Source organism: Chanodichthys erythropterus, chromosome 9 (genome assembly GCF_024489055.1).
Source record: "Chanodichthys erythropterus isolate Z2021 chromosome 9, ASM2448905v1, whole genome shotgun sequence".
NCBI lineage: Eukaryota > Metazoa > Chordata > Actinopteri > Cypriniformes > Xenocyprididae > Chanodichthys > Chanodichthys erythropterus.
This window is the reverse complement of record NC_090229.1, coordinates 9,355,764-9,381,007: the sequence shown is the minus strand read 5'-3', so window position 1 is coordinate 9,381,007 and position 25,244 is coordinate 9,355,764. Positions and strand designations below refer to the sequence as shown.

General features: G+C 36.7%; 2 protein-coding genes across 5 annotated transcripts in view; one reads left to right on the top strand and one right to left on the bottom strand.

Annotated features, from left to right (window-relative positions):
* Positions 1-1,127: 1,127 nt before the first annotated feature.
* Positions 1,128-7,464, bottom strand: fxn (frataxin). Its single transcript, XM_067393522.1, has 6 exons — positions 7,270-7,464; positions 6,821-6,901; positions 6,373-6,449; positions 5,320-5,440; positions 3,349-3,446; positions 1,128-2,135 (listed from the first exon to the last, which is right to left on the bottom strand). Exons 1-6 carry the CDS (start codon positions 7,378-7,380, stop codon positions 1,997-1,999), a joined length of 627 nt encoding a protein of 208 aa, XP_067249623.1. The 5' UTR covers positions 7,381-7,464; the 3' UTR covers positions 1,128-1,996.
* A 1,607-nt stretch (positions 7,465-9,071) lies between these two features.
* The window catches only part of pip5k1bb (phosphatidylinositol-4-phosphate 5-kinase, type I, beta b), a 53,355-nt gene continuing 37,182 nt past the window's right edge, over positions 9,072-25,244 (top strand). For 3 of the 4 annotated variants that reach the window (XR_010895947.1, XM_067394495.1, XM_067394497.1), the window contains exons 1-3: positions 9,072-9,208; positions 24,505-24,614; positions 24,837-24,905. Coding sequence is in view for 3 of the 4 variants with exons in the window: in XM_067394495.1 (XP_067250596.1) it covers positions 24,837-24,905 (69 nt within the window). In the remaining variant the exon portion in view is untranslated. Of the gene's footprint in view, positions 9,209-24,468; positions 24,615-24,836; positions 24,906-25,244 lie in introns of all 4 variants that reach the window. The other variant, XM_067394496.1, reaches the window with a different exon arrangement.

Genomic DNA, 25,244 nt, shown 5'->3' with positions numbered 1-25,244 from the left:
GGAGCAAAACCACTCAATTGACATCAGAGTTCAGTGATAAATCCATGTTCCCATGGAAACTTCATGCTATTTTTGGGCTTGTGAGTCGAGCTCTATAATAGACATTTGCATATTCATGTCTGGACAAAGAGAAACGAAGATGCTCAAAGTGTTTATCATCAGCCGTGAGCTCTGATTCAATAGCTGTTCGTATCATAATTAGGTGCCATTACTGGGAATAATCTGCCATCTTAAAGGACACTTTAGCTCAAAGACAGAGAGTGTTACAGCTTTCACAAAGATTTAAAAGCAGCTGGTGCAATTAAAATGAGAGACTTATCTCAAAATAATTGGTCTTGAATCTTCATATCAAAGTGTAATACTGAAATCAGTTGCACTTAATACATGCAGATATCGAGGCAGACTCCCTCCGATTCACAAACACAAATTAAACTTATGACTGAAAACCGGCCTAAAGATATTGATCTAAAACATTGTCTTGTTCAAATAAACAAATAAAAACATCTAAGTAATATTTTAACATGTATTATTAATAATTATAATCATTCAAAATCATAAATAATAATACACATATAATTCTAATATTAAAATATATTTGAATGATACTATAATGAAATAATATTTTAATAATAAAAATATATAATGCTAATAATGAAAACCAGCCTAAAGATATTGATCTAAAAAGGTGTATTGCAAAAATAAATAAAGTAAAAATATCAAGTATTATCAGTTTAGAATGTTTTAATAATAACCAGAATCATTTAAAATTATAATAATAATTAATACTTCTAATAATATTTTAATGATAATATAATAATAATAATAATAATACTGCTAAATAGTAGTAAATAATAGTGCTTGAAACTACTGCAAGATGTTGGTCTAAAACACTGTCTTGCAAAAAAAAATAAAAATAAAAAGCATTATTATTATTTTTATTAAAAATTAATTTTTTTATAAAAAATTTATGGTTTTATAAAAAATAATACTTTAATAATAATAATATTTTAATGATAATAAAATAATAATTAAATTATACTATAATAATAATAATAAAAAAGTGTATACAATGAAAATAACACAACATTCTACTTTATTTAACATTATATTTATTTACATATGCATCAATGGACACAAACATCAGATGTCAGACATCAACACTGCGGTAGAAGTGCCATTGTTTCATCACATGCAACCGATTAAATACATTTCACCACAGTACAATATATCTCATATTTCAACATTTGCACGGACAGCGCATCAAGTTAATGTTGCGATATATGGGCTATTATGTTAAGAGGCGTCTGGGGAATAATGATCGACTATGTTGTATCACCAGAGTTAATGACACCGCTTTAACTGACGGGTGGATTGATGCTAAATTGGGCTGGTATTTCTAAATCAGAGGGTGGTGGTAAAGCTCTGAGAAATATAATTGGAGAGTGATGCCGTTATTCACAGATAATTCCTGAATAAAGGCTCTGGCCGGGGGCTTATAGAGCAAGAACTTCTCCATCTGTCTGTCATAATCCTCTTCTTTTCAGGCATCTACCCAGCAGCCTATAGTTCAACTAGGGCCAGGCGTGCAAAATACAGCCTCCAAAAAACAATCTGCATCCATTTGTCTTATTCAGCTGGTTTAAGAGCCATTAAATGTGATCTCTTTAATCTAGATTTAATCTATCCAGGTTCATTTACAGAGATTTGATTATGAGAGCACTTTCTGCCGTTCTGAGAACATTTAAAACTTAGAATTACATACAGGTTTGATGCAGACAAATAAAATCATCCCTGCGGTTTATCTGATTTTTTTGTGCTTTTATGGGCAATTTTTAGGTCTATAAACAAAAGGTTTAAAACCATAAAAAATATCAAGCCAGCCTAATAAGTTTTTTTGAGCATTGGCTACAGAATCAACTTGTTAAGATCACGAAAGTCACAAGAGAACTGGTGAGGAAAAGATCAATAACGGTGTCCGTTCTTTAAATTGTTCTCATCATGAATGGATGAGATGTGACAGGTCTATATTTGTTTTGAAGATGATAGACAACTCTTTGGAGAGCAGACTGTGCAATGTGACACCATCGTGAGCGTACACCCATTGCTCCCCCGTCCAATCGTAGCGCTTTGGCCCACTGAGAAAGGAAACATTCAGACATGTCTGATAAAGCTGAAAGCTGAACATATTTGCTCTCATTATATCACATTGTTAATATGTAATTCAAGAACAAGCATTTCTAAGACCACTCAGTTAAAGAATAAAAAATACTTCCACTTTAAAGGGTTAGTTCACCCTAAAATGAAAATTCTGTCATTTATTACTCACCCTCATGTCGTTCCACACCCGTAAGACCTTCGTTCATCTTCGGAACACAAATTACGATATTTTTGATGAAATCCGAGACCTCTCTGACTCCTCCATAGACGCATTTAAAACAGTTCACGTGACTACAGTGGTTCAACCTTAATGTTATGAAGCGACGAGAATACTTTTTGTGCGCCAAAAAAACAAAATTCAACAATATCTAGTGATGGGCAATTTCAAAACACTGCTTCATGAATCTTTTGTTTCGAATCAGTGGTTTAGAGCGTGTATCAAACTGTCAAAGTCACGTGATTTCAGTAAATGAGGCTTTGTTATGTCGTAAGTGTTTTGAAATTGCAATGGTTCACCACTGGGGGGCGTGACTTTGGCAGTTTGATTCACGCTCCGAACCACTGATTCAAAACAAAAGATTCATGAAGCTTCATCAATAGATATTGTTGAATGAAGTTATTATTTTGTTTTTTGCCACAAAAAAAGTATTCTTGTCGCTTCATAACTTTAGGGTTGAACCACTGTAGTGAACGAAGGTCTTACGGTTTTGGAACAACATGAGGGTGAATAATTACATTTACATTAAGTCATTTAGCAGACGCTTTTATCCAAAGCGACTTACAAATGAGAGTAATAGAATCAATCAAATCAACATGAGAACAACAGTATGTAAGTGCTGAGTGAAGTCACAGTTATGTCAGTAAAGTGCTCATAGCGAAATGTTTTTTTTTTTAAATAAATACACAGATAGGAGAAGAATATTAGTCAAGGTAAGTGCTACTACTACTGGGTCAAGTGCTGACGAAAAAGATACGTCTTTAGCATTTTTTTTAAAATATATATAATAATATATATGTAATATATATAATTAATGACAGAAATTTCATTTTTGGGTGAACTATCCCTTTAATTAATTACCAAGGTAAAAGATGTTATCAAGAAACTTGCTGAATTAATTCTTATTCTTTTACATAAAACATATTAAACACAGTTAAGCATTACACACAAACATCAATGAAGGACTGTCTAACCTTGTCGGCGAGGAAAGCCAAATCTGACGGTTGGGTGTCTGTTTGTTGATAACGTATGTACCGTGGTCAGAGCCAACTTTCAGTGTCAGCACACCACTCTGTTAAGACATTTAACACACATGTGAATATACAAGAGCTTCAGTCTGTGGCTTTAACATTGAAACAGTGCCACTGACAAGGACAACATCCTGGAATGAGTTGATGAAAGACATTTTTTTTTTTTTTACAAACATTTAACAATTAACCTTTTTATAATCCAAAAAAGAAAATATTAAAAAAATAAAATCTGAATGTAGGGGATGGGGTTCACTTATTATTCCTCATTTCTGAAGATATTTTTAAAATAAAATGTTTTTAATTAATTATAAATCATATTTCACCCATCACTGCTGTTAAAACGAAGTTTGAATATCAATACGCCAACATTTAAAATAGATAAATAAATCAATAAATTCAAGGAGTGCACTAACGTCTCTCACAGAATTATAATCATCCTAAATCATAAAAAAAAAAAAAAAAAAAAGTGAAGTTCAGTTTAAACCACAAACTATTTGTACTGTTAAACTGATGCCAAAGCACCACTGGTTCAGAATTCTTAAAGAAACAAAATGATGGTTATTTATGTAATACTATATGAAACAACCTCAACAAAGATGATCCACGTATGTGTGAGTCAGTGAGTGTATAGTCAGATCCGAGGATAAACATTGGGAACACGGCTCAAATTGTCACCCACACCTTGCCTTGCAGCTGTCCGAATGTTTGATTTAAAGGGTTGTGGTGTCATTATATCATCCCAACTGTAGCAACAGAGTCAGTGTGTTCAAACAGAATTTTGTGAATCCCTTTTAATGGGATGGCTGCATTGTGAGGCAACTACATACTGTACAGTATTGTTGAGAACACCAGCAGTGTTTACCAGCTGCATGTGAGGTTATAGAGAGGTGTAAAAACAAGCTGCTCAGAACAAGTAGCTGACAGGAAGCTCACCACCTGACGTTTATCCAGCCAGAAGAGAGCAAGGAGCGTGAACGACCAATCAATCTGTCAGCAGGGCCTGCTGGCCACCCGCCAGATGCTTAAATGGAATGAGTGCAAGGACTTAATCATTCACTGTAAATCATATATTATATATATAATATATATATATATATATATTTATATATATATATATATATGAATGTGTGTGTGTGTGTGTGTGTGTGTGTGTAATGATTGAAAGTTACATTAGTCCAGTCTTACAATAACATACTAAAAGCTCAGAGTGTTTGTAGCCTTCATAAATCCTGCAGGACATATGCATTTTCTTTGCATGGTGCTCCAACAAAGGCTGCTGCACAAAAGGCTGTTTTTGGCTGTGAACTCTTAACAGGAGTTGTGCAGGAGCACTCAACAACAATAACACTCAAGCAAACCTTTTTTCCTATAAAAGAAGAAAAGATACCACCATAAAAGTTTTAGGACCCCTTTTCACCTTACAGAGCAACAACTTAATTGCAGTGTTCCACAAAAAGGCTAGGGATGTAAAGGTTAGACAAACGGGTTACATGACAGGTGAAAAGTGTATCTTTAAGTAAAGATTGGAAACAACAAGTTACATTATAATATATACATAATTTATTATATATATATATATATATATATATATATATATGAATGCATTTTTTATCATCTTGCTCATTTTTATTTTACTTTTGTAAAGGCAATGGTCTATATTGTGTCTATATATGCTTTTTTCTTTGCTAGTGGTTGCTTTGAAGTGAATTTACACTTTCCTGTGTTTTACTTCTCACTGAAGATGTAATATAATCAAGAATCATATACAATCAGTTGCAAACAGTGTTTCATATTTACTTTAAGGAGAAAACATTTGAGTTTTTAGTCCAACACTGACCCCTACTGGACATCTAGGCAAAACAGACTTTTCATATGGTTGAGGTATAAAAGCAGAATAAGGGCATGTGTACTTACAGAAAAGACAATGTCATAGTCCATGGCAGTGAAGTTCTCATCTGTGAGGTCTTCAAAATAATCTGCTAATGCGTCCAGCGTCTCATCTGCTATTTTCCCATAATCTGTCTCTGTTAGTTCGCTATACAAAACAATTACTTTGTATGTTAAAAAAAAATAGTAGAACCCCACCATTGCAAAATATAGGTGCATGTGATGCTAATATGTAAATAATATACGAGAAGGTAGCACAAGGTAGAACAAGGTCACATTAGTTAATGCATACATAATACTAACAATGAGCAATACATTTGTTGCAGCATTTATTCATCTTTGTTATTTGTTATATTTAAAAACTTTTCATTGTTAGTTCATGTTAGATCAGATCCATTAAATAATATGAATAGATACAACTATAATGTATTAGGAAATGTTGAAATTAACATTTAACAAGATTAATAAAGGCTAGAAGTATTTTTCCACTATTTGTTCATGTTCACAAATGAAACTTTATTGTAAATTGTTAACAGTGAGAAAAATAATTGGTTTAATTAATATTTGCTTGTATTAAAAATTTGTCGTTTGATTTGAAAAATTATGTTTTTTGTGTCAAAAATACTTTTAGTTATATATTATAAACTGTAAATGGTAAGAACTTCGCTGCTTATTTAAACTATTTCGACTATTATTTGGATGTAACCAATATCAACAAATTTTGTGAGGACAGGGAATTTTAGGATGATATTTCTGTTTTTTTATTGTATATAAACAAATAAACAAAAACGGTGAACTGCATATTAATGCTTTAAAAGCATTTTTACACACTAAAATACAAATTAATATAAAATAATTTTAGAATAATTTAAAATAAATATTAAATTAATACAAATACTTTTGATGAACAAAAAAATTACAATGAACAAACTTTCACCAACACAATGATAAATCATAACAGCAGTACATTATTTCATAATCAAATTACAAGCAATATTGAAAATATTGTGCTTGACGAGTCAGTGATTATTACAAGACTTATTACAACTTTTCACTCATAATTCAGTGAACATTATTTACCTCAACTGAGATGTCTTTTCTTCTCCAAGTGGTGCACTTGAGTGAAGTCCTCTTCTCTTCAGACTCCCATCAATCCACTTAAAAATATTTAAGTATCAAACAATATGGATGGATACAACGACAGCAATTAATTTAAACCTTTACCCCCGGTTTCTCAGACGAGGCTTAAGCAAGTCCTAGACTAAAATGCATGTTTGAGCTGAGATAACTAAAAGCAACTTGTACTGACACAACTTAAAATAAGTCAGTGTCATTGTTTTGTCTCAAGATGCACACCAATAATGTTTTTTTTCTAGTGAACATTTATAAAAGCTTCTTAAATGCCTTAATTGAACTAATGCATAATCCTGGTTTAGGCTAAGCCCTGTCTGTGAAACCGGGCCTTATACATGTTTAGACTTAATTTTAATTCTGTCATAAAAGGCACAAAATGGTCTGTGTCCATTACCTGTGTACGTCCTCCCCATACATTGGTCCTTGTGACTGTCTTTGCTGAAGAAATACTCCTAAACTTGCCACCACATATTGACTAAAATCAAATGGGTCACAAACAAAACAGAGATTTAAAGATAAAATATTTTCCTGACATTTAAAGCACAAACAGTTATACTAATTAATTTAAGTAATCAGAATTGGCCAACATTTCAGCATGAATAACCAGAATTAGACTGCAAGGGCTGAACTAAAGGCATGTTTGATATTTCAAGGAGCGAAAATAAAATAATGCAAGTTTGTGTTACGTCACGTCCTTACACAGATTTGATTCTCTATAATAATAAACAAAGAAGAGACATTTACGATAAATAAGGCACTAAGACATACGTTTCATAACCTACCACGGGACATACAGATAATTCAGTCATGCTAACAAACCGGACATTTTTGTTTTAAACTCACTTCAAGTCCACTGCTCATTGTTGACAGTCTGGAGGTTTGTTGGTGGCATTTCCATCTGGAGCTCAAGTTCAGTAGATACAGACAGCGACATTTATTAATTAACCTTGACATAGCTTTAAAAAGGATGCAAGTTTCTGGCCGGTCAGTCCAAGAAGTCTGATTGCATATGCCCGCTTTGACAATCCTCGTTGCATTTCAAAATACAGGCCCTAACAAAATAAAAGTCTTTTTTATTCAGGAAGAGTATCGTTCTTATTACAGGTTTTTCAAACTTTGGCTCATTTTTTGAAATCGTAATCTGTATTTAATTATACATATATATATATATATATATATATATATATATATATATATATATATATATATATATATATATATATATATATATATATATATATATTTTTTTTTTTTTTTTTTTTTTTTTTTTTTAAAAGTGGAAATGATAAGAAAGTACAAATAATAATAATAATGTTTAATTTATATAGAGCCTTTCCATAGCTCAAGGACGCTTTACACTTGACATTCAATAAGAAAAGAGTAACAACAATTGAATAATACAAACAATAGAATAGTACAAAAATAATACATGGACCAAAAAAAAAAGGCATTGCATAAACAGGGTAGTAATTTCAACATAATACAAGAACAGAAACATAATGCAGAACAACACTCAAAATCTCATAATGTCATTTATTACTCACTCTCATGTCGTTCTACACCCGTACGACCTTCGTTCATCTCCAGAACACAAATTAAGATATTTTTGATGAAATCCAATGGCTCAGTGAGGTCTCTATAGACAGCAATGCCATTCAAACTCTCAACGTCCATAAAGCTAAAAACATATTTAAAACAGTTAATGTGAGTTCATTGGTTCTATCTTAATATTATACAGCGATAAGAATACTTTTTGTGCGCCAAAAAAAACAAAATAACTAATTTTCAACAATATCTATATGAGCCGATTTCAAAACAGTTTCACGAAGCTTCTGAGCTTTATGAATCTTTTGTATCGAATCAGTGATTCGGATCTCCATTCAAACGGCTAAACTGCTGAAATGACGTGATTTTGGCGCTCCAATTCACTAAAAGCTCTGAAGAAGTATTTTGAAATCGGCCCATATAGGTATTGTTGAAAAGTCGTTATTTTGTTTTTTTCTGGCGCACAAAAAGTATTCAATCTTATTGCTTAAATTTAACCACTGAACTCACATGAACTGTTTCAAATATGTTTTTCGTATCTTTATGGACCTTGAACGTTTGAATGGCATTGCTGTCTATGCAGGCCTCACCGATCCATCGGATTTCATCAAAAATATCTTAATTTGTGTTCCGAAGATGAACGAAGGTCTTACGGGTGTGGGATGACAGGTGAGTAATTAATGAGGGTGAGTAATTAATGAGATTATTTTCATTTTTGGGTGAACGAACCCTTTAACCTCCGAAATATGTATGTATAGATAGATAGATAGATAGATAGATAGATAGATAGATAGATAGATAGATAGATAGATAGATAGATAGATAGATAGATAGATAGATAGATAGATAGATAGATAGATAGATAGATAGATAGATAGATAGATAAAGAAAGAAAGAAAGAAAGAAAGAAAGAAAGAAAGAAAGAAAGAAAGAAAGAAAGAAAGAAAGAAAGAAAGAAAGAAAGAAAGAAAGAAATACCACCTCAAGCCAGGAGGTGGCATTAACTGCTCACATAGAGTGTGTTGGCATTATGGGAATGAAAGATGTTTCTCTGAAGTGCAGGAGGAGGCGGAGACTCGCTGCAGTATGACTTTAGTCTCCTTCAATAACGATTCCACAAAGTAGAGAGACTTACCTCTAGTGAGCGAAACATCACAGGCTCTCGGAATATCAGTGTGTACTCAACCTCTCTCTCTCTGAAAGCAAGACAGACCCCCACCTTAGAAGACATATAAAGGTAAGATGTTTTTAAAATGATGTTTATAGCGACATAACCTGTCTGAACCTGTCAGATGGACATACACCTGTACCTAACAGTTCAGCGGTGTCCTTCCGCTCTCGTGTAGGCAAGACGTCATATTTGACATATTAATGTGTTTAATTATAGGAAATGTTTTAGCTATGCATAGTATGTAGAAAACTTAAAATAATTTAATTAAAATAAACTCAACACATTATAAACTCAAATTTTATTTTGTTATATTTGTTCATTGCAAAATCATAACATAGGCTATTTTTACATTACAAGATTTTACCTTTTAAACTCTGAGAATGTCAAAAAATTACGTAATATTATCACATGGAAGAGGTTTCTTAGAAATATTACGAGATCTTGACGTGCATAGATGTCGACTGCATCTCAAAACATAGTGTGTTGTCTATGATGAACGTGATTTTACCAGGTAAAACATGTTCCTGGAACAACATTTTAATCACCCAGTCAGATTTGAGGGACAAGTTTACAGTTTATGTCAAGTTTAGGCTTACAACCAGGGTTAGGTGCTTCTACATGAATGTTATTCATCTATAATATCTCTCTGATTTTAGGGATCAGTTATGGGTAGGGTTAGTTTTAGGGGTAGAGATAACTAAATTTTTGGACAGTAATGTTGTTCCAGCACCAAGGAACATGTCTTTTTGTTGGCAAAATCACGATGACCTGCTGTCTATATAGACAACAATTCGGGAAATCATTTAATGCTGTTTTTAAAACATGTTTGCTTGTTTTTATGATCTTTCAAGTGTTCCTTATTTAAAAATAACACATTTAAGTCTGGGCGACCAGGGCTAGTTATCACATGGGATGTTGTCACAAAGGTCATATCTCAGTAGGCTATACTGGCACAAAAGGTTAATCTGTGTTCAGTGAATTGTATAATTTGTCTCTGAGCAATTACAGTGTAGATGTTAAATAGTTTTTTTTTTTTTTTTTGGTAGTCAATATGCATATACAGAAAATGACTTTTAAAAATGAGCCTATACTGAGAAATACCTAGTTAAATGTGTGACAACTAGCCCCGGTCTTCCTATATTGATTGATCTTTTATAATGTCAGTGGGATAGAACACAAATTCACAATAACTACATTTTTGTATTCCAGAATTACTGTATATATGAAAAACTGCATATTTTCGACTATCCAGATTGAATATAGTCTAATGTATGTTATGAGAAAAGTCATACATTGAATTGCTATTGCTTATAATTTACCAGATCAAATGAGGTTATGAGAAAAGTCTTATAACTTTTAGCCATGTTGAAAATAACCCTGACTGGGCAGTTGTTTAGACAAGCTTTGTACCTGGAGGCACAAAACCACATGACAGCCAAGAACAATGAGAGGAAGAAGAAATATTCTTCTAGTGTTTGTGGTCATGGTCGCTTTAATGCAAAGCTCAGTGTCCCTTGTGTAGATCCTTTTCCAGGTGGTTGTTTGCAAAAGCGTTCTGCAGCAGTACTGAAAATCTGAATCAGAAGTTTGCATTTTTGTGCCCTTAGATGATTCTATGTGCAAAATAGCTTGGTAGCAAGTAGCAACTTTTTCTTCATTAACACAAATTTCTGTCACGACAACTCTCAGAGAGATTGCATGGTAATAGATATGGGATATGACAGTGTTAATGTATTTGGTCTTGGCGGAATAGATCTGCTGCTGCTGCTGCAGAGCAAGTACAGAAGCTGCGTCCGAAATCGCATACCGTCTGAGGTGGTACTACATTTTTATTTAAATTTACTTCATGACCGTTGAAAAAGTATGTTCTATATAGTACGAATGCGTGTATGAATGAAATCCGGACATACTACATCCGCCATGTTGTTACTGTCACATGACCTACCAGCGTCAGTTACGTCCCTTCAACTCCATTCACAAATCCTCTCCCGTGGCCTCATGGGATAGTAAAATGTCCATTCTATGCGCACTTCAGAATCTCGCCAGAAGTAGTAAGTCATCTGGGTGGGTACTTTCCTAATGTTTTTTGAATACTATGAATTCGGAAATACTATTCTATTCGCATACTGTTTTATGTGTACTATATAGTAGAGAAATATTCGATTTCAGATTTGCAGTGAGAGACTTTCTACTGCCAATATATTCACAGACATGCTGCTGTGAGCATGTAAGACATGCTGCTGCTGTACATATAACATACATGAAATTTCCCATGTATCAGATTTATACAGGTGGAGCTGGGGAAGGAGGAGGGTTTTTTGAAAGCACGCTGCAGGCTGCTAACGGCAAACAGTGCCAAGTATTTGAATGTTGAGCTGCAGCATATTGTCTGCCAATGCAACAACAACCAATCAACTTTTTTATGTAGCTAACAATGTGATCGTTAACAAAGTTAAGGACCTGTCACTCCGCGCCATCTAGAGTTTCATGACAGTACTTTGTATATGAGATATGTTCAGAATAGAATATTAAAATAACCGTTTCACTATTTCTGCAGTATATAGTATGCATACTGTCCATAGTATGCATATTTTCTGTATGCATCAAGAGATTAAGGTTTGTCTAGTAATATTTCATTATAGTTTAGCAGATGAACCTATAACATCTCTTTTCAATACAAAATTGAATTAAAAAAAATAAATAGCCAATTTGATTACTGTATGGCACTCATATGCAACATGATGAGGTTGTACTTCATGTTCTTTTTAATGCAAAAGTTTAATCTGTATCCCAGTCCTGTGTCAGATCAATAAGCCACGTGATTTCATTTTTAAATCTTTCTGGAGCCTTTCAAAGCAGCAGCTGAATGATGAACAGCAGTCGTGACCGGCGGTCTCACTCCCATGCACATTTTTTTATTGCTCCCACAGTGGCATGCTACATTCCTCCCTAGTTTTCAGACTGCAGACAGCCAATAGACAGACTGACCCACACCAGTTTTACCACCTCTTATATAAGAAATAAGATTTGTTTTATTTAACTAAGCTGCTCTTTGATCAGTACAGAAGAGCTGGGGTGGCATGTGACATGCCCTTTTCAGCTTGATATGTAAAATACCATCTCCCTGGCAGGATCATGCCACCATCATCATTATTATACCTGTAGTAGGGGATTTGATGGTGAACTTTTGACTGATAGAAGAACTTTTGGTCACATGATATCACGATTAGTATTTCGGAGAAACACTGATGATATTTAAAATCAGCCCAAACAAACACACATGTCTCTTCATTGCTCTGCCCCCAAAAATCACCCCCAATGCAAGAGTGGATGTCTTTTTATCATAGATGAAGTGAAACAAAATAATGCTTCACGGAAAATAAAGTGAAGATGATGAATGAATGACAAGGAAGAACAAAAAATGAACATACAGTACACAAGAAAGCAGGAGCTGATTGTTAGTCGCCAGCAGCACAGCAGCTCCAGACAAACAATCACACTTAAAACTGTCCTGTTAGCTAACATTACAACAATAGCATATCTTGGTTCTGTGAAACAAAGCAATGCCAATGTTACTCATATGTGGAGCAGAAACAATCATAACCCTTCTTTTTCCAGTGATATTCCTCTGACCGTTTCTCTTTTGTAATGTCTCTCAGCCATCTCTCTTTCTACAGTCTTTTTTCAAATCTCCCTCTTGCTCACTCGCTCTCTTCTCTCGTCATGAGTGGACACGCCCCCTGCTCCTGATTGTCTATAAGTGTTGTGTGGTGCTCAGTCCAATCCACCTTCAACAGCATTTCTCAGAAATCACTTACTGCACCTTTAAGGCACCTTTACACAGCTTATAGGCTACTGTGGTCAGGCTCTGTGTCATAGTTGAATAACAAGAGTTCAGTACATGGAAATGACATACAGTGAGTCTCAAACTCCATTGTTTCCTCCTTCTTATATAAATCTCATTTGTTTAAAAGACCTCCAAAGAACAGGCGAATCTCAACATAACACCGACTGTTACAGTCGGGATCATTAATATGTACACCCCCAATATTTGCATATGCCAGTCCATGTTCAAGGCATTACACAAGGGCAGCCAGTATTAACGTCTGGTTCTGTGCACAGCTGAATCATCAGACTAGGTAAGCAAGCAAGGCAAAAAATGGCAGATGGAGCAATAATAACTGACATGATCCATGATATCATGATATTTTTATTGATATTTGTAAATTGTCTTTCTAAATGTTTCGTTAGCATGTTGCTAATGTATTGTTAAATGTGGTTAAAGTTACCATCGTTTCTTACTGTATTCACGGAGACAAGAGCCGTCGCTATTTTCATTATTAAACACTTGCATCCTGTATAATGTATAAACACAACTTCATTCTTTATAAATCTCTCCAACAGTGTAGCATTAGCCATTAGCCACGGAGCACTATCAAACTCATTCAGAATCAAATGTAAACATTCAAATAAACACTGTACTTACGCGATTAGACATGCTGCATGACGAACACTTTGTAAAGAACAATTTTGAGGGTTATACTAGCTGTTTGAACTTTTTTTAATGTTGTTTAAGGCAAGCGTGAGCTCTTGGGGCGTGGAGCACGAGGATTTAAAGGGGCCGCGCTGCATAAATCGGTGCGTTTATAATGATGCCCCAAAATAGGCAGTTAAAAAACACATTCAGGGGACACCTTAGACTTATATTACATCTTTTGAAAACATGTTCTTCAGCACCTTTAAAAATGTATTTATTTTAAAAATATTTTCTAAATTTATAATAAACATTCATTTAAAATAATTTCTGCCTCTGCAGCATTAAACAGTCTAGGTAAATACACCTTTTTGTGGTATATATGCCACTTTAGATGCAACATTAGTGGATCAGTTTGCAGCAAAGCAAGCAATGTTACTTTATTCATTAGTGTAGTTTATATTATTAAACCTGAGAAAACTGAAAGACAGTGTGGCGACCAGGGCGGGCGAGAGCCGTGAGGGAACGGCGCGAGGCCGGTGGCGCGAGTGTTAATGAGCTTCACCTGGGAGGCGCACCGGCCTTGAGTCCCTCACGGAGGAGCTCCGGGAGCATAAAAGGAGGAGCGACTACCGTGGAGGACGAGAGAGGACCAGGCCTGGACTTTATTTTATGGTTTATTATGTTTGTGTGGCCGGCAGACGTCCGCGAGGGTCTGCCGGCATTACTTTCGTTTTGTTTGTTTATTTTATATTAAAGTTTTGTTGAATGTTCGCCGGTTCCCGCCTCCTTCTTCCCACATCTACTAACCTCGTTACATTGGTGCCGAAACCCGGGAGGAAGGAGGGACATGCTGTCAGAGAGCTCTCGCTGCTGAGGGGGATCGCGGTGCTGCGGAGATCGGGCAGCGCGGGAGTGAAGACTGCGAGAGGCTGCCCGAGGCGGTGGTACTGGAGCCTAGTGAAAGGTGGGACGGAGAGCTCGAGGCCGTGCCCCTGGGACGAGGTGGGGTGGCTGCCGTCCAAGATGGAGCGGAGGAGTCGCCGCCGTTCGCCGTGGGCCGGAGCCTGCTGCCGTCCGCCATAAAGGGGAGGAGCAGGGAACGGGGGACTCGCTGCCGGCTGCCCTCAGTCGGAGGAGCCATCGCCGGCCGCCAGGAGGCGGTCGAGGATCGGGCCGTCCACCGAGCGTCCAGTGCCACCGCATGGCACCGCGAAGAAGAGCCTCTCGGCAGGCTGAGGACCAAGCGGCAGTGTGTCGGGGAACCGGACCAAGAATTTTTTTTTTCTTTTTCCTCTCTCCCCTCTCTCGTCCTGTCGCTCCCCTTGCTTCCGTCTCCTTTCTCTCGTCTCGTCTGTCCTTACCCCCAGGTGCTGCGGCCGCCGAGACAGGCCCCGGGGGGGAGTAGAGCGCAGTCTCGGGAGTACCCCCCGGCCTGCGAGGGGCGATGGGGGTATGTGGCGACCAGGGCGGGCGAGAGCCGTGAGGGAACGGCGCGAGGCCGGTGGCGCGAGTGTTAATGAGCCTTGAGTCCCTCACGGAGGAGCTCCGGGAGCATAAAAGGAGGAGCGACTACCGTGGAGGACGAGAGAGGACCAGGCCTGGACTTTATTTTATGGTTTATTATGTTTGTGTGGCCGGCAGACGTCCGCGAGGGTCTGCCGGCATTACTTTCGTTTTGTTTGTTTATTTTATATTAAAGTTTTGTTGAATGTTCGCCGGTTCCCGCCTCCTTCTTCCCACATCTACTAACCTCGTTACAGACAGTGCTTTAGCATGTTCTTTCATGCCACTTTCACTGCTGAAGGATACTGAGCCCGTGTTTTTGAATGGGAAATCAGCAGATGCAAATGAGTGTCTGCAAAAACACATCCACAGCATCATGGTCACCTTTGCTTCTACACCTGTGTGTAACTCTCACTTGAAGAACTGCGTAACAAACCTGTGATGACGCAAAGCTGAGCCAAAGGTTGAGGAGACGAGAACCTCTTTAGTCTGAATAAACACAGGTCAATCACTGTGCCTGAATATAAACTAAATGATTCAGTTAATTGTTACTCCAGTACTAGCTGCAAAAGACATTCCTGCCATTGACTCAATGAAAAATGTGCAGTTTTCATTTGACACGTTACATAACCATGTTCCCTGAGCTTGTTTCAGCCCGTAGGCTATTTAGCAGGCGGTCATGATCATTTGAGTCTTGTGACATTTGTAAAAGCATAATAAAATGCATTCTTCAACATTGCTGACTGTGAATATATTTTCTTTTATTTAGTATGTGACAATAATAGCTTGTTTGAAAATTACTTTGTTTTAATCCATCTCTTAACACTATGTGTAGATACTTCACTTACTGGAAATAGTAAAATAAGTGTCCCAAATAGTTCCACTATCAGTCTCTCCATCGAAAGCCATGTAAAAGATGGTTGCTAAGGTGTTCTAAGTAGTTTAAAGTCATGTTTGGCTTCAAATCTGGCATGACTTATCAACCATGGATGACATTTGAGAGCTATGATGGAAGGGAAAATTTAAAGAAAAATTTTAAAGAAAATTTAAAAAAAAAAAAAAATTTAATTCTCTATAAGGTTCTGTATAAGGTGTTTGAACACTGATGTGTGTCCGCAGTGTGTTAGAACAACCAGCCTATAATGGTAAAAATCCACTCACTCATGTTTTTTATAATTCCCTTAAATCAAAAGCAGTCTCTTCAAACGGCCTGATTCAGATTCCCCCTACGATGACGTCGTCATAGGGAGAAGCTCCACCCACAGCCGGTGATGATCTGTCCAGAAAATACGTTTGCGCCGATCATTTTCCACCAGACTCCGGTTTGAACATATAAGGCTGAACATTATATGTCATATAACATGTCAGTTTCTGAAATTTTCAGTGCGTGAGATTGTCCTGTTTTGTTGTTGCCGGTGTTCTGGCACTCTGTGCTACACTGGTATGCCGGAGCATGAGCTCTTGAAGCTCCGCCCTCTTCTTGAAAGGAGACCAGGATTACCATCTTATTTGCATTTAAAGGGACAAACAAAAATGGCACGTTTTTGCTCAACCCCAAAAATGGCCATTGTAACATGATATTAAAATGATCTGTAGGGTGTTTTGAGCTAAAACTTAACATACACACTCTGGGGACCTCAAAGACTTATTTTACATCTTCAGAGTCGCCATGAAATAAAAGTTGCGATGGTCTTTTCTTCACCACTGTGATGTAAATTAAAATGATACGGCGACATGAAAATTAAATTAAAATGTAGGGCGGGACTTGATTTTGTCCATGAGGAATTTATTAGATGGTTGGTTGTGGTTTGCTATTGGTCGATCTCATGTGAGTGACAGGTTGTCCCGCCCTCACGACAGTAAACACATCATCAGAGAAGAGTAGAGATGTCACTGCAAGAGGGAGGGGAACTTATTTTTATTAAAGATTTTGAGGGCATATTAATTAAAAAATAAAATAAGGATGTGCACAGATAAATGATTTATAATAAATACATACTGTAATGTGGAATTTTGATTTTATCATGACTTTAATACTCTTAACTTTAATTACTTTAATGTGAGCAATCACTAATTGCCTTTTCACTATGACTTAGTTAAACGTTCACAGTGATTACTCAGACTAGAGTGGGAGGGCAATCCCACCCTGTCATGGAATGCCTGTCAATGAGCTTGTTGTGGTGATTGGCTGCTTTATGTGTAGGAATGAACCGACAGTGTTAAATGTCAGACAGCAATATGTTAACTGTTTGGAGGCACTGTGGGGGAGAGACGAACGGAACTGCAGGCGATGTTGTTGATCTCACAGGTTTCATAACAACAATGGAATCTAGACATGCATATCCTGTTCTTTTGATTTTCAAAAAAAGCATCAATCGCCTCCAATGGCAACGTGTCCCCAGCGGGCAACAACAGGCTCCTGGAAAGGCTCTTATTGTCAAATACAGTCTGAGGGAGATATTAGTCCCCTGCATGGACAGGGCTTGGTCATGGGACCTTTTGTTGTAGTTACCATGTTATGAGTCTTATGATCAGGTTCAAATATCTCATATACCATATGCCTCTCTATAAGTAAATGCCCTGAGAGAACTTGGAAATGTTTTCCTAATGTCATATGCAGTTTTAAGGATTCTTTGATGTATAATGGTTTCATTTATTTGCATTTATTTGAAATAATTTGTAGCATTATAGATGTCTGCACTGTCACTTCTGATCAGTTTAATGTGTCCTTGCTGAATAAAAGTATTAATTTCCTTCAAAAATATAATCTTACTGACCCCAAGCTTTTGAACAGTAGTTCACTGCAGATGTCTTCTTCTGAATATCTCATGGAATGGTTATGGCCATATGTGCTGATTCAGCTTAAAGTATCACAGAGGTCATTTAATTCCATCACTACTTTACTGTCAACTTCCTGTCTGCAGCATGCAATGACTTAACAGGCAAAGAAAAGGGAAGTGCATAATGGTTTTCTTATCACTGGTCTGGACCTCAGCCAGAGAAGTGGAACAGCGGGTCCAACTCCATCCTGGGTACACCATTATCAGATAGCAGTGTGATAAAAGTGCATAAAGAGGCTTATTATGTGCCTGTAGTAGACCTCTACCTTTCATATCTTTCAGTTATGCCTCATCGACTTTCAAAACATTTTTGTTTTATCCCTGGAGAGTTAAGTGAATATTTCTTTTTTTTTTTTTTAAATTAGGATCATTGTTATGTTTGTGTTTCTGCAGAGGAATTTGGCCTTATTCTTATTTTTTAGTCAGAAACATACTTAATGTTGCGTGTTTTTGTCTCAATAAAATAAACCAGTAATTTGTTCTGCAATTTGATTCACTAAAAAGAACCGGTTCATAAGAGTCATTCGGTCGGGAATTGGACGACAGTGGATGTGCTGTATGTGTTTGATTTACTATAAAGAACTGGCTCATAAGACATTTGAAAATCGGACTATACTGGTTGTGCTCTATTTCTGCGTTTAACTCCACTTTTAGACATACATTTTAGACACTTAAGGGAACTGACTCATAATATTCATTTGTTCGAGAATTGGACTATACTGGTGGCACTGTATGTTTTTGATTCACTAAAAAGAATTGGTTCATAAGAGTCATTCATTCTGGAATTGGACTACATCAGATGCGCTGCATGTGTTTGATTCGCTAAAAAGAACCGGTTCATAATGACTGCCGCTTTCGCATAGTTTGTGCTTGCTGTTTGAAAGTTACTGGCAGCTCCAGTAGTAAGGAAAAGATTTATCTCTGACATGGACGCTAGCATGTATAAACCATAATTAATAATCAATAAAAAGTGAATTTATACCTATATGATTTTATGCCGTAGCCACATTGAACCAGATGTTTGGAAAATGGATGGATGGATGATTCAGCTGCGGACACCATCTTCAGGTCAGATGTGGGAATTCATTTGGCACATTATGGATATTCTCTAGCCATTGGTTGTACACTTGTTATCGCATTGCATTATGGGATTGAATGAGTGCACTCAATAACGTCCACTATAGTTTTGGACTCCACTGCAAATTGCTGTTCCCTCAAATAGTGCCCTGTTTAAGGGTATAGGGGGGCGATTTCGCACACAGCCTGGTTGCGTTGTATATTTTTGATTGACTAAAGATTAGGTTTATAACTGAGTCAGTCATTTGGTAATCTTTCTACATTGGTCATGCTGTAGAATCACTAGCCTACTGCCATTGCAACGTAGTTGAGTAAATATAGCAGGAAACTCTGTCAGAGTATTTTACTACGGTGTTCCGTGCTCATTGTATGCGAAAAGTGTTATTAAAAATGTAAAAAATGTGATTTACTTAATCAGGACACAGTGTACCACTTCAGGTTGGATGGCACAGACATTAACTTTAGTCTATTTGCCCCCTCGAGTACTGCAACCCTTGCTTAAATACTTGGGTGAAATATGTTTACGGCCTCTCTCAAGCTGTCTATTTTCTCCCATTTGACTTTCACAGTGAATCGCTCTGCCCTTGTTATGAGTCGAGTCTTTCAGCAGTTGGTCTGCTTGATCACCTGGCTCATGCTGAGTTGAACTCGCTCAGAATAGTAAATAGAAGCGTAGCCTGAATGTCGTCCCTATCGTTTACTCTTTGCTCCTTTCCTTTATCTTGCTCTTCCTCCTTCTGACACTCCCCTGCTGTTCCTCAGAGGTCTTAAGATAAGCTCAGCAACATCACTGAATAAAAATGCATTTTCTATTTGCCTAGAAAAGAGAGAGGACTGGAAATGATCGGGAGGTTATCACCTAATTCAAACTAGTATTATTTTAGTACCATTATAGTTTTTATTCATAGTTGGTTTTTATTTTTATATTTTACTTTTTTTTGTCATTTTTATTAGGTCTGTATTGTTTTTATTCATTTTTATTTCAGTCTTATTATCAGTTTTGAAATAACTTCAATTTCAGCTTGTATTCACAGCAGCCTTTTTTTTTAGTCTTCTTTCATTCATTTGATTGGGGAAAATGTCAGCTTTGGATTTTATCAGGATCTTTTTTGCATTGTTTTAAGTAAACAAAAATCTATAGAATTTTATAAAATTACCCAAATCTATATTGGATATTTCTCTTCGTTTTTGCATATGCCTCCCCACTGACTGTATCTGTACAACAATAATTAGTATTTATAGCTTCATTGTACTCCAATGCAGCGCTGTGCATATTGTCCAAGTACAACAAATTCTTCAAAAATGCCTTTAATAGCATAATATCCAATTACAGCTTTTAGCGGGAAACTTCACACAGTACACTAAGCCAGTTATGTAATCACTGTCACTGTATCCAATTAGCGAACTGAAGAAAGAACCTCCAGTCAGAACAAAGAGTGCATCCGTAAGGCCTGTGCCATGTTGGATATGGCCCTAATCCTGTTTCTCTAGCTTTAAGCCCTCAATTAAAATGAACGGACATGGAATTTTGATCCCCCCCCCCACACACACACACACACACACAAACACACACACACATGAATAGTTCTTTGGAACTGTCAAAAATTTTAAAATGTAAGTTTCCACTTTAAAATATCATTTTAAAAGTGCCCTAGAACTTTTTTTAAAAGATGTAATATAAGTCTAAGGTGTCCCCTGAATGTGTCTGTGAAGTTTCAGCTCAAAATACCCCATAGATTTTTTTTTATTCATTTTTTTAACTGCCTATTTTGGGGCATAATTATAAATGAGCCGATTCAGGGCGTGTGGCCCTTTAAATCTCGTGCTCCATGCCCCAAGAGCTCGCACTTGCCTTAAACAACATAAAAAAAGCTCAAACAGCTAATATAACCCCCAAAATAGATCTTTACAAAGTGTTTGTCATGCAGCATGTCTAATCGCGTAAGTACAGTGTTTATTTTGATGTTTACATTGATCCCATCCTCTGATTTTACTTGAGGCTATGCTCCGTGGCTAACGGCTAATGCTAAACTGTTGGAGAGATTTATAAAGAATGAAGTTGTGTTTATGCATTATACAGACTGCAAGTGTTTAAAAATGAAAATAGCGACGGCTCTTGTCTCCGTGAATACAGTAAGAAACAATGGTAACTTTAACGACATTTAACAGTACATTAGCAACATGCTAACGAAACATTTAGAAAGACAAAAGATTTGCCTGTTCTTCGGAGGTCTTTTAAACAAATGAGATTTATATAAGGAGGAAACAATGGAGTTTGAGACTCACTGTATGTCATTTCCATGTACTGAACTCTTGTTATTTAACTATGCAGAGGTAAATTCAATTTTTGAATCTAGGGCACTTTTAAAGTAAGTAGAATTGGGATGACTGCACATTGTACAACATTTGGGAGGCAGAACTGAGAATAAACATGTGTTGATGATAAATTGTCATTAGTAATGTTTAGATTTTTTGCATAATGAGTACATATTTTATACTTAATACACAGTAAATGTTTATGAACTAATATTTTAACTTTGTAGCAGGGCATCCTGGTTGAGTTGTTATGGTAAGGGGCGTGACATTTCAGAACATGCTCGAAGACTGATTGACCAATCACAACTATGATCGCAATTATTTGCATAGTTCATCGAGTCGGTGTTTCCCGAAACCATAGTTCCAAAGAACATTCGCAAAGAGCTTCGCAAAGTTGTGTGGTTGGAACGAGAGCTCTCGACCTGTGTAGAAGCATTGTTTCTTGTTTGCATGATATGTGAACCTAATAAATCCTTATCTTGAGTAAAATAAGCAAGCTGACATTCAGTACAAAATATATAATTTATTTCAAATTTATAAAAATTTAATTAATTAACATCTTTTAGTTTGTCAAGAGGTTTAAGACACTCCGATTTAAACAATGTAAGGCTGAACACCGTTACTGACAATCGACATTTTGGCTGCGTGAGATTCTCCAGCTTTGTTGTTGTTTAGCCGGGAGGCAGCAGCTCATTTGTATTTAAAGGGACACACAAAAACTGTGTTTTTGCTCACACCCAAATAGGGGCAAATTTGACAAGCTATAATAAATGATCTGTGGGGTATTTTGAACTGAAACTTCACAGACGCATTCTGGGGACACCAGAGACTTATTACATCTTGTGAAAAGGGGCATAATAGGTCCCCTTTAAGGAATCTGAGGTAAAAAGAATTTGTATGATGTTTCTTTAAAAACCATGTTTGCCATTCAGTTAAAAATCTATGAGCTAAAATGTACTTGAAAATTTGAATGATTGATTGCGTTAGAGGTTTTGAGAGACTGACCCGAGAAGTGTTGAGACTCTCTTCAATCAGTGTGCCCAACTGATTGTGTTAATTACAAGTCAAACCAGCAATTTCACAAGTCAAACCAGCAATGCCCCTCAATGCCATTGGCTGGATACAGTACGGCCACTGTTTACAAGCACTGAACCTGGACTCATAGCAACCACAAAGAGAAGAACGAATGAGAAGAAGAGATAGATAAAGAGAGAGAGAGAGTGCAAAGGTTTTTAAAGTGTTATGGTGATAGAAACATAAGTGTTTTCTGTTCTCTGTCCTCTTAATATCTGGCACATGGTCACATATCTTTAATACCTTTAAAGGGCACTTGCCTCTTCTGAGAGCGCTTGCTGATCCGTCTTTTCCACTGTCACTGCCACATAATTTCTTTGTGCTTCTTACAATGAGACTATTGTTTTAACTGAATTATAGAATAATGTCATATGCTGTGTAGGTTTTATGTTACAAGGAACATAAAACCTAGAAAACCTTCTGCCTACGTCACGCGTGACCTTTCCAGTGTGATTACATAATGCGTGGCGCATCGCAGAGCAATGCAAGATGAGCATTTATGGTTAAAAAATATATACATTTTTAAAAAAATTTAGAAAATGGCCAATCGTTTCACTAGATAAGACCCTTATTCCTCAGCTGGGATCGTGTAGAGCCCTTTGAAGCTGCATTGAAACTGTAATTTGAACCTTTGAAGTCCTCTATATGGAGAAAAATCCTGGAATGCTTTCCTCAAAAACCTTAATTTATTTTCGACTGAAGAAAGGCATAAACATGGATGACATGGGGTGAAATTTGAATTCTGAAGTGAACTAATCCTTTAATCCACAAGAGGTAACAACACAGTCTTTTTAGCACATCCTGATTTTGCAGAGTTAGACGTGTGCCTTGGTCAACATATTTTGTTGATCCATGAAACAACATTCCTGTCCAAAAATGTAATGCTATCCATATCAATAACCATTAAATCAGAGGGAAATGATAGATGAATAACACTAATGTAGAAGCACCTAAACCTGGCTGTAAGTCTAAACTTGACATAAACTGTAAACGTGTCCCTCAAATCTGACTGGTTGATTGGAATGTTGTTCCAGGATCAACAAAGATGTTGATCCAGGAATGTGTTGTACTTGGTGAAATCAGGTTCTGTGTATTTTTACACCCTTTTAACTATGGTTAAATCACTCTGCTGCGTGACCTCTTGTGTCTTAGTGCTTTATTTGATCTTAATGTTCCATGATGCATCTGGCTAGCGATCACTTGTATATTTAAAAACTGCTCCATGAGTAAGTTTTGTGATGTATGATGTGCCCTTTTCCAAGTGTAATTTATACACAATTTTATAGCCTCTATTTTGATTGTTGGTCAGTGCTGACGCATTATTGATGATATGGTTAATGACACAAGAAGGAGGTTGTGTTTTTGCATGAACTCATGAACTTGTTTTACTCGTGTAATAGATCTGAATAGCAGGGTGAACTGACATGCAGGTGTTAGACGCTCCTCAGGCAGCAGCTGGTTATCAGGAGCAAACGTTCACACTTTCACTGGGTTTTACCTCTGTTTTCCTTCTCTGCAGACCCACCGATATAAACGTGCTGGCACAGAGCGAATGGCAGGGTAGCTTTAGAGTCACAGGCTGCTCTTGACTCTGAATAAGGGCTCGGTCTCACAGTTTGTTTATGCAGACAGTCTGAAAGACCATTATTCCTCATTTACACAGACTGTGAGGCCCTGCACTCTGTCTGCTGACTTTACGACGCAGCGTTTATTCAGTGCCGTGGCTGCAAACACACACTTAGGTGGTCACAAGATCAACTTAAAAACATTCTGCATTGTCTCGTAGAGAATGCCTGAAATCAATCTTCCGCTGAAGGTGAAGTGTGTAGTTTCTGCACCTCTAGATTTACAAACAGAATTGCAAAGACTAATAAAAATCATTAGTATTTAATATGTTCTTAATTTGTCATGTCACTAAATGCAAAAACATCTTTATGGTCAAAGTAAACATTTTTGGGTTGAAACAGGACTGATGGCATGTCAGATTGTTTTTTGACATTAAACCTTTTTGGTTTTCCATCCACTCCCATACTAACTAGAACACACCCCTTCCCTTCCCATCCTCTGATTGACAGGAAGAACATCAATTCTGAGCTTGAACTCTGCTTTTCACCCGGTCCACATGACTGAGCCATGCAGCAGCGCTGAACAGCAGACCAACACCTGTGTTCTTGGTTAAAACAAGGTAAACCCTAATTGCATCATATTTTATTAGCAGAGCCACACATGTGCTGCATTTACAAGCCACTCAATTACTCTGGCAGGATATCCTGTGGTCCTTGTCGGGCTCTTTTGCAAATCTGATGGTTTACGGGTGGACACGGCCTGAGGACATTATTTACATACACTCAGCTAATGACTGTAAACTAGTCTTGTGTAACGTCTAACTCTTTATTGCTTCATGTAGATGTCATCAGCCAATGAGAATGGAGTCAGCGGGTCTAGCAATAACAGTAGAGAGAAAACATACAAAAAGGTAAATTGTTTTTCATTAATGTTTTCTTTTGTTTTGTTTTTTTTTAATGGAGACCCCATTATTATAAAATATGACTTTTTTGTATTTTTCTATTGTCTGTTATTTTTTTGTTTTTATATGATGTATACATTTTTTTTTACATTTGATTTATTGATAATGGGGCTGTCTAATGATTAATTGCGAATTTAATTGATTAATCATGTATTTCAGGGATGGACAACTCCGGTCCTGGAGGGCCAGTGTACTGCAGAGTTTATCTCCATCCCTGATAAAAACTCACTTGCCTATAACTTTATACTAATCCTAAAGACCTTGATTAGCTGGTTCAGGTGTGTTTGA

Bases quoted from the DNA above. Each gene is read 5' to 3' on its own strand.
- fxn (XM_067393522.1), bottom strand. From the start codon at position 7,380: ATGTCAAGGTTAATTAATAAATGTCGCTGTCTGTATCTACTGAACTTG. The intron at 5,441-6,372 runs GTAAATAATGTT...TGTTTTGTATAG, and splicing joins GAAAAGACATCTCAGTTGAG to CGAACTAACAGAGACAGATT. The intron at 2,136-3,348 runs GTTAGACAGTCC...TTCCTTTCTCAG, and splicing joins TGGCTTTCCTCGCCGACAAG to TGGGCCAAAGCGCTACGATT.